At 34.7% G+C, this 19,074-nt stretch overlaps 1 protein-coding gene across 4 annotated transcripts in view; it reads left to right on the top strand.

Annotated features, from left to right (window-relative positions):
* The first annotated feature begins 4,558 nt into the window (after positions 1–4,558).
* LOC124951239 (nephrin-like) overlaps positions 4,559–19,074 on the top strand; it is a 125,551-nt gene continuing 111,035 nt past the window's right edge. The window contains exons 1-2 of one of the 4 annotated variants that reach the window (XM_047499308.1): positions 4,559–4,709; positions 17,953–18,186. In XM_047499308.1, the coding sequence (XP_047355264.1) occupies positions 18,069–18,186 (118 nt within the window). In that variant the 5' untranslated portion in view covers positions 4,559–4,709; positions 17,953–18,068. Of the gene's footprint in view, positions 4,710–13,588; positions 14,551–17,403; positions 17,818–17,952; positions 18,187–19,074 lie in introns of those variants that run through there. The other 3 variants (XM_047499307.1, XM_047499309.1, XM_047499311.1) reach the window with 3 other exon arrangements.

Genomic DNA, 19,074 nt, shown 5'->3' with positions numbered 1-19,074 from the left:
AAAAGAATACTTTTCATTTTCATAGTCAAATGATAATTAAATCATTGCTTTTTCGCTAGTAGTATTACAATTTTTTTTTCGACTGATATCATTTAATGTTTAACTTCATTTTCTACATCACATGATATTAAAATTCAGCTTTTATCTTATTACGAAAAATTTCATAAATTTCGAAATCAATGAATAATTCTCATTCATAAAGATTACTAGTACGAAAACTAACTTCCTCTTCTCAACATATGCCATTTTAATTGCTTTAAAGTTTAATTTTATTTACTGATAGTGAACGAAATGCGTATATTCTATCGGCTTATTTGAACGTAAAAAGGTCACTAATATCTGCTTCAATTTTTTTTATTACATGATAATATGCGCTTTCATTCGAAATACTCTTTAAAATAATACATCCTTTTCATTAAGGGTTCTTGAATATTTTTTCAAAATTTATAATTCTATCAAACGTAAGTAGCAATTTTCATTTAAAATATTACCGTCTTAAAGTATGTTAATAAGTTATCGATTCATAATTATAAGTAAGAAACTAGTCGATTAATAGATTGAATGTTGATAAGTACTTTATTTACACTAAAATTATATAAATAAGTTTCCGGTAGACAAAGTGTTAATTATTTGCTTCATGGATTTTGGATTCGCACAGAGATAAGAAGAAATTTCTGTTGTCTACGTTTAAATCGCAAGCTCCTGATGACGGGTTGGTCCAAAAGCGCGTTTCACAACGTTGGAATAATACACGAAGCCATATCAGAGATTAGTTCAGTATAACGTCAGTTTACCGTGCTCTTTGCTACGCATCAGCAGTGTACACATGCATCTTGATATCCGTCACTTTGCCACACGTTCTATATATGTATATATATATATATATATATTTATATATATGTAGAACCGAGACGAGTGTCAGTGCTCGTGTTCTATCTCGTAATACGGTAGGTATATCGTGCAAAGTCGAGATACGGCTATACTTTAAAGTTGCTTAGCATTTTGCAAATGCACATAAAATAGTAAAACAATCTAAACACGTTTTAGTTGAAGAGTTCATTCTATGAAAAATTTGCTTGAAAAAGCGATAGACTAATGTTTCAAATGGATAACATGTAAATGGATGCTACGTATATCGTCAATGTTTCAGCGATAAATCGTTCAAAAGCGACGAAAGGTGAGAATAACATTGGTCGAGCTTTCGATCACTTTTGAAACGATTAGAATCGTCATGATAGCGAATGAAAACAGAAAATCGATTCTTTCACGGACCATGTAACCTCGTTTCGTCGAAGGTTTTAAGGAATGCTCCGCTCATGTGACAGAGAGTAGAAAATAGGTGAGCATGCCTGGCATGCATTTTATACAAAGCGCCGACATAACCCAATGTAATTTGCAATTCAATTCCATCGTACGTGCTTCGTAAAAACGTCTCCTTTTTGCCTCTATATGGAAACATTCTCATAAAATGAAAATCGAACGGGGCACACTGAAAAAATTATCAACATGGAGAAGGCGAGTTGTCATCGTGTTCGTCGATATGTAAAGGAAAAATTATAACCATCTCATTCAGAAATCCTTCCGGGAAATGTTTGGACTCGTCATTCTGATAAGTTTTTTTGTTTATACATCACAAATTATTTATACGAACGATAAGATACGTTCACTCAAAATAGGCTCGACATAATGACAAAGAAAAATACTCTTCGAAGATATGTAAATCAAACGTATATATCGTTTGCTTACTTTTGTCGAATCGTGACAAATGCGAACAACATTTCACTGTCCCGAAAAAAAAGCCGAAAGAGAAAAACGGAAGTTTCTCTTATTCTCCAATTTATCGTCCTGTAAACTGAATTAATATAACTCACTATTTCCGTGACACACCTACGTCGTGTCGACGCTTGCACAACTCATGTATTATTAATATGCGCATACGAGCTTGTTTTAACCAAGCTGATGCAAATAATGTAAAGTTTAAAGTTAAGAGATAATTTAAATCTTACTCCATAAAACGCAACGCGTTAAGCTACAGGCTTATATAGCCAGTCTTTTTCTCGTGAACTTTTTTTAAAAAACACTGAGATTAAAAGAAGAACAGATGAAATCAGAAAAAAGTTGCACGTCTGTATGAGTCAGCACGATTTAAGGTATTTAATCGATTCCCTATACTGAAAATACGGAAGTCAGTGATACATTCGTAAGGTCAGCAAACTTGAAAAACGCCCATCTATGCGGCCTGACTGATCGGACAATAGCGAAGAATATAAAAGTCAATTCAATAAAAGATTCGGCTTCGTAAACAGCTACAGAAAAAAAGAAAAGTCATAAGCAATATATAATTGTTTCAAGAGTTTCATTTGCGATAGAACCACAAGAACCTCCGAACTGCATCTGTCCCCCGTAGGAGGCCGAGAGTAGCTCGTTACTCGGTGAACTATATTCGGAGGATCGGACTGGTGGTAAGCCGCAACACTTCCTACTGGAGGTTCGCGGTTCCCTCAGGAATTTCTGCCTTCTCCTTCCGCATCTTCGAATCGAGAGCTCTCAAGAGACACTCGTGCGACCCTGAAACATCTTACCATGCAAGCTGAGAAGCTAAAGAACTAAATCATTAGTTTAGTTATAGGTTTATATTATTTAGATCTATGAAAAAAATAAATAAATTAGTTTGGTTACTAAAGATATGCATCTTAAAGCATTTCAATTATTCGTTTATGAACAATATCCAACGTTATTGCGAACTACTACAACATCTTTCTCAAGTTATAATATAACTTATAAGACACATTCCGCCCTGGAGTAGGGAACTATTTCAATAACTGATCGATAACGGAGAAGATACGGGAAAAAACGGCTGAGATTATTTTATTTTTTTTTTATTTCTTCTTCACCTTTTTTCAAACTCAGATTTATATACGAGTCTTCTTGAAAAGTATTTAAACATGCAAATAGTCATGAGTTTTGAATGAAAATATTGCGATTGATCTGTCTGTACGGTTTTAAACGACTCTCCTTCGTGGATGCTTACTTTCATGTATTTTACATTCAACGAAATCTTCTTCCCTCTCGTCGCTTTATATTAGTAAACGTTCATACGTATATGTACATATATGTAATATATATATATATATATATATATATATATATATGTGTGCATTAGACTAGGAAGAAAAGTTGAAATATTCGAGTCAAAGAGCAAATATGTTTAGTTCGACAAGACTTTAACAAACCGAGTAATATATTTTGTATTATATCAGATGAACAGTTTTTTAGATAATTTTTGAAAACATCCAAATTCAGAGTACGAACCATTTTCTACGAAAAAAAAAGAGATTATTTATCTATCATACTATCCTTTTAATTCGTCCTTGTTAAATGGGCCGAATTTGCGATACGGGCTTCTTCGAAAAAATTACTTTGTTACACTATGAATTCCTTGATGAAAAGTTCCAATCTTGAGATAAATCATTGATCGGGTGACGAATTTCGAAAGTGGCTGATTAGTTAAACGTTTCTCCACTAACTCGATTTAATTACTCCATTGATAAATGAACTCTGACGTCGAATCTATTTCTTATCGAATTAACACTTTCGTATATTATCGACAAAGTCAATGTTTAATGTTACGCCGATAATTCTAAAACAAATACAAAATGGTATGCTAGTTTTATTTGGTAAATTCACTGTTGAACATCGAGAAAACATTCGAAGAAGTCTTGTTACGTGAACGGCGTGACCCGAATTGCGAATCGTACGGAATTGTGGTAAGTTCGTTGATATCGAAGGAAGGAAGAAAAAAAGAAGGAGAGTATTGTTATCATATGTATAGATAGCAGATCGATCGTTACTATGATCGCCGTGTAATTATTTCACGATATAAAACCGAGCCAAAAATCGGTCAACGTGATTGGCCAATATATCTTTAAAATATATTTTTCTCGATTACTTCTTTTCCATTTAAAAAATCTCTCGATTCTTGATATTAACCAAGACAATTCTAACTTGTCGTGCTGCGAATAAGACTCGTTTTTTATTAAATACTTACGATGTTTAATATAATTGCGCGGAAATTGGAGAAAATCGTCGAGGGCGTTAAACAACACCACTCTCATATATTTAACCGATCGTGCTGTTCATTTCATTACTCCCATGGCAAACTTGAGTCTTGATGTTGGTCAACAAATCATAGTACGAGCGGAACGTCGCTCAAGAAGATGGATAAACGAGTAGCGATGCAGATAGGTCGAATGGATGCGTGAACGAATAGATGAATAGATGGATGAATGGACGGCCGATCAGACGGATAGATATGCGGATAGACGAATAAATGGATGGACGATGGATGGTTGGACAGGTAGGTGCATACATAAAGGTAGTGGGGTAGAGGGTGAGGGGGAGAGGGAAGAGAAAAAGAGAGTGGGAAAGAAATAAACGAGATTCAAAGTGGTACGATCGGGGGAAGGTATTGGGAAGGAGAAATAGCTAGGGAGGGAGAAACGATTAATCCCCCTTGTCATTTAAACCGAGACCAATGCGTGTCGTGCGACCGTGGCCGAACGTTGTCGATCGTTATTGGAACGGTTATCGATTTATAGCTATCGCGTCGTTGTTGCGTTGGAGAAAGCGAAACATTCGTCAGAGTGGGGCGGATTCCCGTCAGTCGTCACTACCAGAGGGGGAGTTAGGAAAGGGCGGGAAAGGAAGAGGTAAAGAATCAATGATAATTGAAATTCGAGTGGCTACAGTAACGTGATGTTGATGCAATAACGCGCCGCAATAGGCAGGTACGCGTTACAACTTCAATATTAAAGAGATCATTCTTTTTCTTTTTTCTGTTTTCTTTCTTTTCTTTCTTTTTCCTTTTTTTTATCCTTTTCCGTTCATCTCTCTTTTTCTCCCCCACATTGAACTATTTCTTCGGCTAATGCAATAATCTATGGAAGCTCATAAGCTATGGCTTATTCAGTCCGACACGGAAATTCCTACAAAAAAAAAAAGGAGGAAAGGACGCACAATGCGTCCTCTACTCTATTCGATAAGGTAGAGAGACTATTAATTAAGAGTGACAAAAACATAACTTTATCCCATTCTTCTTCATTGCTCATCTTCTTTTTTTTCTTTTATAGAATCAAAAACTCGAAAATAATCAGAAAACATTTTTAACGTGAATCTTTTCGAAATTTTATCGCTAACATATCGACCTCGTTTACTCAGACAACAGACTTCATCGTTTGAAAAGTGCACTACGTTGTAAGAATGTATACAAAGAAAAGTCGTCCTACGAGTTCAAAGCCATAATTGAGTAAGTTGTGGACTTTGACAAAGATCTTTCTATTCTCTTGACCCTCTTTGATTTTCCTTTACTTTTACCGGCTATGCTCGTTACCTCACGTTTTGTCACATTTAGGATCCATTCGCAATAACGATGCTTGGATTAAGACTTAAAAGGCGCTAAAGTAACAAAGAGCTTGCGAATGGAGTAAAACACATATTTTCTTTTCGTCTAGAATATCGAAGGTGTTTGCTCTTTTTTATGATTAACTCTTTCAGAATAATAATAATTTAATTAAACACGTTCTTCCTTTTATCCAAGATACATAAAATTTATAGTTACGTAGTGTTAATATTATAAAATTGGAAAAAGAAAAGAAATAATTAATAATCGATTGTTACGATTTCAAAACGCGATACGATACATAAATCAATATCACATTGAAAACAATATATAATATGTGGACTCTCATTTCTTACAAATTTTCCAAATGAAGTTCACGAGAGAAAAAAAAGAATAAATTGCTGGTTTTACAATTTCTCTCGCAAGAACCTAATAATATATGATTGAGCGAACAAAAGAATCACCGATCCAGTGTTAAGGATTCAATTTATTTAATGTTTCCAAATCATTCTAATAGTTTATTCAAATGTAATGTTTCCTTTATAAACTTATTCAAATAATTTCATCATATTATCATAGATTACTGAATTCATCTTTATATCTACTGTGTTTATTATATTAATCAAAATGTATAATAATTTTTGAATTAAATTACCAGTTATCAATCTCTTCGTACGATCCATTTTTCCGAAAATAATTTTCTATATCAATAAAAGCTACAAAAATTCTCTACGGATAAAGAATAAATTGCTTTTTATTAATTGGTTGTAATGTCAGCCCGATAAAAATCATATCGAGAGGAAAAATTTTTAACGTACGTAAATACTTGCAAAAATAATCTATAAAAAGAATTCTGGATATGTAATAGGATAATACTGTTGCGAAATGCTGAAACGCTGATTAAGTTCTCAAAATCCGAAGGATGAAAGGTCTTCGTATCGAAAAGAACATCCTATCTCGATGTTCGTGCAACAAGGTGTACGATTTATGGCTATCCTCTCTTTTCTACTTTAGTATCCTCTTATTTTCTTTTCCTTCCTTATACGTTTTTCGTAGAACTCTACAACATCCTTCTTCTTGGAACTTAATGTAAAAATGCAGAGATTACAGTATCATGTAAGTGAAAACGATCATTTCGAAGAGGTGAGATATATATATATATATATATATGTATTTTTTAATTATTAAATAATATAAAATATCATTTATAAGATTCATTACTAAAACTAATGTGAACAACAAAATATCTCGCAAGATATTTTGATGATGAATGTTATAAGTATTGATTTTAAGGTGGGGCAGATATAAACGGTAATAAAAACAATAGCTCAGCAAAATGTTTTCTATGTATTTTTGATGCTTTTCAACACTGCAGATATTCTTGAGTTCCTGTCAATATTCCTTCGTAAGAATTTATTTTACTATTTTTTCTGTTTTTCAGTTCAATGTCTCAAATAATTGTTTAATTGTTCGAGGAATATAAGAAACAATGAAAAAATCTGATCTGAACAATGTTTATCTCCAAAGGGATCTTCATATATTAACGCCTTCGATTTCTTAACAATGTCAAAGAAATAATTAAATAATAAAATTAAAATTTTTTAATTTAAACAAAATAAATTACTTATCAAATTTCAACTGGTATAAATATATAAATCGTTCAAATGCAACCTATCGTTTAACCATAACGTAATTAATTCTTTGCTTATGAACTTCATCGAATCGATCCTACAATGATTGCACGCAGCGAGTATACGACGATTACTTATTTAAAGATACGTAAAAAATAGAAAATGGATACAACTATTCGATACTTCGATAGAGAACTTTGGTAAAGTAGCTCCGTTGGCAATTATTAATTAAAACCGATAGGGGGAGGATAGGCATTGGAAACGATGCAAGACGGCGAGAAAGTTGCAATTGTGAAACTTGGATTTTCAAGAAAGTTTTCTTCTCAAGAGACTTGTTTTTACCGATAGTAATCGATGCGATACAGTATTTCCGTCGCTTCTTTCTCAACAAAGGAGAACGTAACATTCTTCTTGGATAGAAAAAAAAGGAAAGAAGAAAAAAAAAAGAAGAAAAAAAGAGGAGAAGAAAGAGAGAAAGGAGAAAGATCTAACGCAACCTCATTTGATAAATCCGTCCTTCTGATTAAACCTAGCTAGACTGAATGTTTACGAGAAGGGATCTCTATTTTCCTTTTCCTCCTTTCAAACTTCCTTTATCCGCGGGATTACTCATTTGCCAAGCAATTTGCACTCTCAAAAAGCGTATGCCATGTCTAGAGATTCATTCTCGCAATGCTAACATGTTTCTCACATTCCTTTTTCGAGTACGGCATCATTTTAATGAATAATTTTGAACGAAGCGAGATCAAAATTAATTTTAATTTAAAATAAAACGAAAAAGAAAGATTATTTTCGAAACGTCTTCAGATATTTATATATAATTTATATTAAAATTCTCAATATTATACTTTCTTATAATATTTCCTTAAAACATTCATTACATATATGACAAGAGAGGGAAGTATTGTAATATACATGAATAGTAAAAGGGCCAAGTGACGTCTCGTAAATGACTTTTCTTAATCCATCCTATCATTTTAAGTTATAATTTAATTTTAAAGTATACTTCTCCGACCTTTGCAAATTTCTAATCGATTTTTGATAAGCTCTTCGAAGGCGTCAAATATAATGGAAATTTGTCTGATATATTCGTATATCTACGAACTTGTAAAATTACAATTATCGATGAAAAAAGAAAGGTATCGTAGCTACAGCTTGATAACTAAAAGTCGAAGAATTATTTAGAGTAAGGTAGAGAGGTAACAAAAAGAGAAGGAACTAAATAAGTTAGTGGGATACAATGTTTTAAATTAATAAGTCAGTTGGACATGGCGTGAAAAATTTACTACGAAAGTTGCGGAACTGTTTCACGACAGAACTGTCTCAACTCTCAGAGTGACGAACGGGTATACTCGAGTTGTTCTGGGTGTCATGGATTAACGTTGCAACTATGTAATCGAAGGTCTGGAGGTTAGAATTTAAAAAAAAAGATAAAAGTCAGAAAGAGAAAAAGAGAGAGAGAGAGAAGAACAATTGAGGAGCGTCGACCGCAGTGTCCTACTTTTTCAAATGCACCAACCGATTAAAACGATACTGTCCAATTTATTGCCGACATTACTGATAGTACACTTTCATCGTCGGGTTGACGTCTCCGTCCCGAGTCAAATCAATTTTGAACGAAAATCAGAAAATAGAGCTTTGAAGGCAGAGTCGCATTAAAATGTTACGACGAACGTCGCAATAGAACGGCTTTTCCTTCGACCGAATCGGGTTATAAAAATCTACAAATAAAATACTTACGTTCGATTTTTGAGGGCGCGAGATTGGAAACGATATTCTACGTACGCGCATAGTGCTCGTTAAATTCAATGACGAAATACCGCTAAAAAAGAAATTATGACACGATAAAAATAACACGAACGCTTCCTTTTACATATACGGAAATATTCCTCGATGGCTATATTGTGATAAATACATATGAATCGAAACGTTGAACAAAACAAGATGAAATATTGAAAGGATTGCAAAAATTATTGATAAGGTACAATTGTATTAAATAATTATAGGCAATGAAGTGTAAAAAGCAATTAACGAATATATTTACGAGTAAACGTTATCCGAGTATCGAATATTGGATTAAACGTTTGAAATCAAATCTATTGATATCTACTTGCATAAGAACTTATAATATTTTAAAATAAATTTTTAGTCGCAAATTATTCATATCAAACTTTGATATAAAGTATCTATTTCTATTATCAATTAAAATTTTATCTTACACTGATATCTATATCTATCTCTCAATATTATTTTAATCCGTAAAGAAACCCACTTTTTTTTATCATTACTTGAGAAACTATTCGCGAATTATTTGCAAAAGACAAGCGAGGCTCAGATTCAATATAAATACTTATGGCTTGTGGTGTTGGATGGCTGCGAGAGAATCGAAGAGAAAGGCAAAAGCATCGATAAGTTTGATTCATGGCAACGGTTTGAAAATTGATTCATCCGTATACCATGAGAGGAAGAGAACTACGAAATAGAAACACTAGAGAGTAGGATGGTCGGATATAGAAGTAAGGAGAGAGAAAGAGAAAGGCGTCGTTGATGGAGAAGGAAGGGGAATGAAGAAGCTATGAGAACGCTAAAGCAAGTCGATGCGATGGCTCGAGTATGAGACCATGACAATGAGAAATGTCTTAGGTATAACGGGTAGTACAGCGTACCAAGACCTATGCTATTTACGCTTTCATTGGTTATATATTGTCATGAGGATGATAACTGTGTCGTACGTATGTATGTAAGTATGTAAGTAATATATATATATATATATATATATATATATATATGTGTGAACCTATATCTGAAAATGTCACGAATGATTTTTGTTTTTGTCTTCCGATTGAATAATATTTTTATCAGGATAAGCATCGTAAATAGTAAATGGATTATCCTCTATACTTCTTGTGATAACTGGATATAGATAGGTATGTACGAATGAATAATACAAAGTACGAATTACGATACGATAATGGAAGAAAATAGTTATAAATAGATGGCATTATTCTTGATAAGATTATGCTATCGCAAAAATACATTGCAGAGGAGCAATGTATGTATAGAGATATGAAGAATGAAATGAAACGTAACAATTCTGTTTTACGTGATACAACTTTCGAAAGGCACTGAAATTAGTTTATTATGATGATTTATCGAGAACTCGATCTACGATCTGATTCGATCGATCATCTCATAGATAATATCATAAAATCGAAGAAATTCATCGAAGAAGTTTATTTCATCCTATTGTTTTCTTACTCGTCAATTTTCATTCGATTGCCAATTATAAAGTTTTCCTTATTGCAGTAAGAAAACTCATAAGGATAGATCTTACAATTCTATTTGTTTCGCTTAAAGATAACTTATTGTTATCAATCAAATTACTTTCGGAGTTATCATTAGAAACAGTGAACCGAAGAAGTTCTCAAATGGTTTAAATCGCGATCGGTTGTGCAAGAATTCTCTCTTAACGCGACGAAACGTATAGAAAAATGCACTGAAATTGGCTTATTATGATAATCGATTGGGCATTCTTTTCCTTGTTATATGTTCGATGCCAAAAAATCTGTTATTGTTTGAGATTATTTGAGACTTTGAAAAATCTATGCTCTCTCATTTTCTTTATTAAAAACAGTTTCAAATTCCTCTTTATTTGTTCGAAACTACCTCATAACTCTAGAAAAATTCGAACTTCAATAATAAAGAAAAGATTTACACATCGTGGTCTTTTATCGAATCGAATGTTATAAAGAAAGTGAAAAACAAAATGAATCAATATATTAATATCGGTCGAATAACAGATACCTTTTAATGCTTTACTTCATGACACAAATATTTTCATTATATTCAATATGATTCATAATGATCTCATTGTTATACGAATAAATCCACTAAGCATACGTCTATAAAAATAAACTTTTACTCGAAAAAGAAAACAATTTCCATGACATTTAATTTCGATTTAGATTCGAGAATTTCGATGAAAACAAATAAAATAATAATTATTACTCGAGAAATTTTCTAGGAATTAACATATTTTTTGCATTGTTCATTATCGAGAAAGTTCTGTTAATACAGTAATTGTAAATAACTCCCGATAAATAAAGAAATTACATCAAATCTTAAAATAATTGGCACATGTTAAAATAATTGGTGATATCTACATTACATGTCTAACGTAAGTATAAAAAATGGTTGTATAATAATTGTATAAAGTGAGTCATCTTTGAAGAAGGAAAGGAGTTGATTTCTATCAATCCATCGATTCCCATAGGAAATACGTTGATATTGAAAAGAAACGTTGATAGAAAAAGTCTCAGCATAGATAGAAAAAAGTGGAATAGTTAAGACACACAGAATGAAAAAGATAACATTTTCTTGGATCCAACTAGTTCATCATATTTTAATACAAAATTATGTTTAAATCTTACCATGGAGATTTGATACTTGGGATTAGATGAGTATCGAAAAACTCTCAAACCTTATCGAAACGAACGTTAATTAGTTTCAGTAGCTCATTCTTTTTGTTCCTGAGACATTAATAATTATTTAATTATTATTAAGTTATTACATTAACTCGAATAATTGTTGAATAAAATATGAGTCGACGTCTGAGGAAAATCTTATCTTCCTTTAATTTTTCTTCTCTGCGAACAAGTAGGGTAACTACTCTAAGTATTTCTTTATTACATTATACCTCGTCGATTTTATTCGACTTTCAAATTCTATGTCTTTAAATATTGCTAGTCTTGCAAAAAGATTAGTCGGTGTTACTTTAACGTAACCTCTTTCATAAGATGTTTCTCCAACGAAAACTCGTCGAGAAAGGGCAAACCCTCGACAGTTCGAAATCTGAGATAAGGGGTCAAAATGTCGAGCAGAAACATTCTGACTTGATACTTAGTTACAGTATAACTCGTTCTATGATCAAGTTTCCTAGCAATTACGAAATAGATGGAATACTTCTTGGTAAATACGATCAAAAGGACACTATTCGACAAGATCAACGGACAAACTCGAGAACGAAACGGAGAAAATCACATTTTGCGAAATTGATAGGAAGACAATCAAAGGCAAGAATTTCTATTAAACTTAACAAAATAAGAGTGACAATAGGTAAGATACCGCATAATTATAGCAAATTTGTTGATATATAATAGAATAAGTATCTTCACAAATCACTTGCTTGCAGTTCCAAAAGGAGATAAGTAAGCAAGATAGAATTGGTTAAAGGGGTAGAAAGGGAAAGAGAATTTCGACATGATAGGGGTATAAGCTTTCGTATAACCTTGCGATTGACGCGCGACTCACTGTGACCGTCGATCGGCAAACCGCCCAAGGCAACGAGAATATCGTTCAACGAGCCATCCCTAACGGCCAATCAACTGATATGGTAATTAGGCTTTTACCTGAACCAACCGATCTAACGAGCTACTTTCTATACGATCACGCGCTGCGCTTGTCCCTACACTACAAATTAGCCTTTAACTATCCGCCTCTGCGCGTTACACGTTCGGTAACACAGTCGTCGACCAAACTCACTCGGAAACTGTATCCTAAGTTTCACGCTATGCTAATTACAATCTCGTCCGTAAATTTCTACACTGTACTCTATCTATTCCGGCCCGTCGACGATCATCCGACTCGAGACGTCCTATCAAAGGAAAATTTCTTACGGCTAATTAAACTCTACTAAAGGACGCTCAGGAAAAACGAGGTACGATTTACGACTTATTAATTAACGTACATCCGGTATACAAAACGAAGGAGCTAAAAGTTCATTTGTGATATAAAATAACGGGACTACATTTTTCTTTTCTGTTAGTTTTAACTTGGGCGAAACAAATTTTACCTTCTGCGAAAAATCGATCGAGCGTGATTCGTTTAAAAAATTCATTAACCAACGTCGACCACGAGCGTGTCGTCAAATCACAATGTCCGCGACAAAAGACACTGAAAAAAAAGAAAAAGGAAAAAAAAAGGAAAAAAAAGAAAAACTTTCATGTTCTAAGCTAGTTGATAAAAATAGATACTAACGGTGAATGGCAATTCCGTTCTCGATATTAAAAAGTTTCTTTTGCTTTTAAACGTACTCCGCGTTCATCGAGATTTCGATGTTCAGTGGTAACTTTAATTAACGTTTATTAGTTTCTTCTGTTCGCGAAAAGAAAAAAAAGTAATTAATAATAACGGTAAAGAAAAAGGATATAGAACAGGAGAGAGAGAGAGAGAGAGGGAGAGAGAGAGAGAGAGAGAATGAAGAAGGTAGAAGAGGTCTAACGAAAAGAACCGGATTGCGACTGCGCTTCGTTAATCTCAAATAATCGTTCTCGCAAGAAGGAGGCTGCACCGACCGGATGCATATCGCGCGCGTCGTCGTGCAGCCAACCGGAAGTGCTCCAATCTTCGTCACGGACGGAGAAGCTCGCTCTTTCTCTCTCTCTCTCTCTCTCTCTCTCTCTCTCTCTGTGTCTCTCTCTCTCTCTCTCTTTTTCTCTCTTTCTACCTCTCCCACTCTCTGTCTCTTTATTTTTTGGTCCTTATCTAACCCCCTTTTCTACTTGGTTCGGTCTCGAGATTCGGCGTCGTCAACTCGAACGAAGATTATCGAGCTTGCACGAAGCAGAGAGTGACGAAGGAGGGGCAGATGGGTGCCGAGAAAAAGGGAGCGTGGGACGATCTGGTCGCGAGCGAGAGTGAACGAGGGTGCGCGGACGCGGTTGGACGGGGATGAACGGGAGGTCGGACGCAAGGGGTGCTCGTCCGTGCGCGTAACTTTACCGGCAGCATCCAGTGACATCGCGGAGCTCGAGGCGCGCGCTTCGTGCATCCTTCGACGAAGAGAGGGAGAGAGAGAGAGAGAGAGAAAGAGAGAGAGAGAGACAGAGACAGAGAGAGAAAGAGAGAAATTCTCTCGACTAACGTACGAACATCACGTTACAAAGGGAAGTGAAGTTTGACGAGAGTTAACGAGGAAAAGGGACGCGTATCAACGCATAAAAAAAAAAGAGGGAAAGAGATATAACGAAAATTAGTAAAAAGTGCAAAGTGAAAGGAAAAAGGGAATCAGTATTTTTGATTTTAATAAAAAATCAGAGAAAAAGTTAAAACGTCGCGCGAGCGAATATCGATCGGAAATATCGTGGATAACAGCGCGTGCGGGGTGCGCGAGGAGGCGGAACGAAGAAGGAATACGGTGAGATACGAAGGTGCATAATCGTGTCGCGTTACGAAATACCCAAAATCACAGTGAAAATAGTGCAGAAAAAAGCCGGAATCGGAAAGCCGATGATTACGGTCGGCTCTTCTCGAACCACGTGTTTGCTTCTACGTTCGTGAACCGACTAACGCGAGCCGCGCCACGTCTAACTAGACGATCGCGCGTGTCCGACGGAAGACGAAAAGGAAGATTATGTCGACTTCGATAAAGTAAACTAACAGCGGATATACCAGTATCGATCAACTGAAGGCTGATCGTTCTCTCTACCGAACTTTCTTCGAATACAAATTTTTTCAGCTTAGGTAATTAACAGATTGCTTTTTGTTTTTTTTCATCTCATTTTTTTCACGTCAATTCTTTTAAATAGGATATGTTACAAGGTACAAAGAAACATGCAATGAAAAAGAACATGAAAGTGCATCAAAACGAATACGCCTTCGATTTTCGATGACACATGTCCGACGTTATCTACGTTAACAAAATGCTCGTTCGCGCACACGACATTCTACGATAAAGGCTTCGCTTTGAACGACGTTGTCGACGGTTGCGTCGTGAAAATTTTCCTTTGAAATAACCACGTAATGAAACAATTTACGATAAACGATGTTTAAAATGTTAAATGGAAAAAGGAAATAAACATGTCTCGCAGTCACTCACGTTCGTCGTGCGATCAGACAATTCTTTAAAGAAATAATAGAAAATTCGTTTGAATATAGAAGAATTTTTGGAGAAAAGAAGATTTTTCTCAGGAGTTTATAAAAATTTGATGCTTATTGCCGTTTTCAATTTTAGTCAGCCGAAAAATCCCATTACGTTTTTTTGGACGATAAGAAAATCATCATTGGAAATTGTTTCATTATTTCCTATTAAAAAGTTCGCTTCGATTTCAGAAAAAAACCAATTCAATTCCGATTTGATTACATTGAAAATAGTCATCAAAAACAATATAAATATGTCTAAAAATGATTACCTATGGAGTCAACGTCGAAGAATCGTATCGATTTACAAAACATTCGAATGGCACCAGAGTGATAACGATTTCACTATGGGCATATATATATATATATATATATACATATAGAAAAGCTAGAACAATCTCAAAAATACTTTTTGTTACAAAAGTACCACAATGTTGACGTTACAATTCTTTTTTTCTCTGTTAAGCAATAGAACGCGAATGAATATAACGTATCGCACTACTCCATTCTCTTTCAGCCATATTTTCAGTTTGTTTCATTGATCGATGCGTTCTTAACGATTTCGTTGTACGATAAATCCCCGTTGGGAGTAGTTCGGCGCGTTCGGAAATTGGTTCGACGGCGCGCGTCGATGGAAAATGCATTGCAATTCACGACGCGTGAGAAATGGCACCGATCATCGCTGTATTTTGTCATTATCGTTCTACCCTTTATGCGCGCCGTTTGCCCAAAAATCGTTCAGTGCGTTCTTTCGCAATTCCAACGAAATGGCCGCCTATCTCGCATTTTCAACTCCAGCTATTGAACCGTTCGCAACCATGAAATGTAAATTACATTGAATTTTCCTAACGCTTAACTTAACGTCCGAGCACGTCATAGTGTTTTTGTTCTTAAAGCAAATCGAGCGATTTTAAAGGCATAGATTATGTTTTCACGTTTTGTTTCTATGAAAAATGAACGTCATTCGGAAAATTAAATCTTATAAATAATGATTATTGGCAAATCCATTATACTCGAATTACATTTTAACTGAAACATTTAGATAAACAATGCTTATATTACTACTCCTTTTGAATGCTATAATCGATTATATCGTATATTATAAGAAAAATGTTAAATTTTCGATTATTAAAGCAATTCACTGATTTATTATTACACTAGAATACATTGTTACAAATGTTACCTCTATTTATTATTACAAATATATCGTTCATTGGATATATTAATCTCTTTATCCTCTAAATTCTATTGTACGTTACCGTCCTGAATATAGTAATTATCTCCTTGCAATCTCTTCGCTCGCGTTTATTCAACTGCGTTTACTTGATTATCAAACGATAATTCTCGTATTTGATATCTATGAGACTTTGAAACTTCAAAGATTCGTAATAATCGCTTCTTTCTCAAATTCGATCCTGTTAATGGTACTGTTAATGGCCTCATCGTCAATAAGTTAAAACCGAATGAGATTCCTCGACATCTTTACCGTTCAACTTTTATAAGAAATCAAAATCATTCTTGAATGATTCTGATCCATTTCTTTGAATGCTCTTTCCCTTCTTCCGACAATACGTTATTATCACCAAAGGAATGATTTACACTAACATCCAAGTTTCTCATATCTCGTTCTTCAACGAGTCGTTTACACTGTACGTGACTCTACGTTACATAGATATGTACTTATGCGAGAATGTTCGTGTTGGAATAGTTTCAAAGTTTTGCGATTTAGACAGGTCACGATAAGACGAAAAACGGTAGATAGTCTTTTTCAAGGTACAACGTGAATTTAAAAATGAAAGGACGCTAGTTTATACGATGTACGAAGGAAACGACGACTAGTCAATTCTTTAGTGCAACAGGATTAAAAAGAAGATGACATCGTCGACGAATATCTCGCATAGAAGTGTAGGGCGGGTCCGTTCCAAGCGGACAGAGTTTATGTCACGTAGTCGGTCCACATAATGTTCGCTAGAAAGTACGAGAAAAGTGAGTCCGCCTGTCCGATGTGGTACACGTCAGAAGGACGCGACTCTCTTTTGCCGTACGTTTGTCGCACTTACACAAACGGAAACCTTTGTCCACGTCCTCTCGTCTCAAGGAAAGCTCAAGAGGAAAAGGAAAGAGCGGAAGGAGAGAGAGCAAAAAGTACTTGCAAACTGCCGAGAACATCGGACGTGTCCTGTAATGGGAAAAGAAATAACATGTACGATCTAACGCTTCTCGATAATATCAATTTTGAACGTAGTAAGAGACTTTATTTGTACTTCCATCTAATTTAAATCTGAATCGATTATGTTTTCTGAAAAGCAAAAAATAAAAAATGAGAATCTATCAAACTGTATTATAAACGTATACGATATTAATGAATTTATGAGAGACAAGTGCACGATTGTTCGTCGCTCGATCAATATTACGATAATTAAAAAAAGAACGTTATAAAATGTAATTATTAACACAAAAGAGTATAATATACGATATGTAGGTACTTATGGGTAAAGAATGATGCGAAAAAAAGATGAAATATTCGTTTTGCTAGTTGCTTTCACTCTACCGGATCGATTTCGAAAAGAAAAGAAAGATAGTAGAAAGAGATATCCAGCCGCGAGAAGAATCGTTTTTCTTCGCCAGTAACTTTTTTCTTTCTTCTTCGAAAAACGTCGGGACATACCGTCTAGATTTCACCAAGGAAGAAAATAAAAAGGGTGTGCTGAATAAGGATCAAGGAAAGTGGATCGCCATGCCTCGCCATGGAAAAGTGTTCCGATGAAATCTTTCAAGACGAGCCAGCGCTCGTCGACTAAGCCAACCGTGCGAAATTCAATTTGCCTCTCTCACCGATCGACAAGTTGCAATAATTTGATTTTCATGATGGTATCTTCAATTATTCCACTGATTACTTTTAGAACACACCGATAGTCTATAACTATCTCCTTTTATCGATTTGATTCTATTTACATTTTGGATCATTCGTCCGAATATATAATCAACGTAGATATTTTTTGACAGTGCGACAGGAGATCGAACATTACGTGCGAGCTCCTCCAACGGAATACGACGTGGGCCTCGTGAGTTTTACGAGGATGATTCGTGGGTGAAGTAGACAAGAGACGTTGTTTGCCAGTATGCTGTGGATATTGATTGTGGTGACGTGCTTCGAGGTATCGACTCTGGCTGATGCGCAATCGGAGAGGACAACGTCCTTGGACGAAGATGCAAACAATAACGAACCTGACCATCCGGGTGAGTATATCCAAGCTATATGAATTTATCTTGTCGTAATCGTCGAAATGATCGATTCATTTACATCATTAATTTCGAGAAAATTAGATTCAAATATATTCGGCGTTAACTAAATAAAAATAAGTATAAGCGTATACATATGTACGATCAAAATTACGTATGTAAAAGGTTAAAAGAAATTAAAAGAGAAAAAAAATTAATTATGATCGTTGATATAATAATGATAAATGTTAAAAAGAAATCTCATTTCGGTACGCTTAATGTTTTATCATTTTTATTAATTCTCGCAACATCATTACGACTCTTCTTCTTCGTCGTTGAGGCAAAAAGAATGAAGAAAGAATAGAGAAGGATGCTTTAGGTAAAAATGCAAGAGAATAGAAGCGGAGGGTGGAAAATAATTTGTTAAAATGGGTAGACGTACGTGCTTTCGCCCGTGCGAATGTTCCTTTTTAACTATCATGTTGTGTAAACGAGACGTTGGGAAAAGAGAAAGAGAGGAGGACGAAGAGAAGTCGGAAAAGGAGACACTAAACTACTCGTGTAAATTACCGTACGGTAGAACTTTTCCGCTGATTTATTTGCTCGACCGTTCGTTCTCCGCAGAGGATATCGAAATTAATGTTTAATGGATGAGTATCACGAGAGTAGCCTCCAAACGTTTATACTTTGAAACTTTTCCCGATACATACCATAACCGCAATTAGAAGGAGAATAATACATTATAAAATCGATATAGAATAGTTCGATCATTAATTTCATATTCAATGAAAGCTTTTTAATTACAGACCTCAAAATTTTCCAAAAGTCCAGTCAATTATCAAATGTCGCCTTCTCTATTATCTTTCCCTTAGGAATCCGCCATTAATGATATTTACAAATCGAAAT

This window comes from Vespa velutina, chromosome 8, assembly GCF_912470025.1.
Source record: "Vespa velutina chromosome 8, iVesVel2.1, whole genome shotgun sequence".
In the NCBI taxonomy this organism is placed as follows: Eukaryota; Metazoa; Arthropoda; class Insecta; order Hymenoptera; family Vespidae; genus Vespa; species Vespa velutina.
The sequence above is the reverse complement of the archived record's forward strand: the minus strand, read 5'-3'. Positions and strand labels throughout refer to the sequence as shown.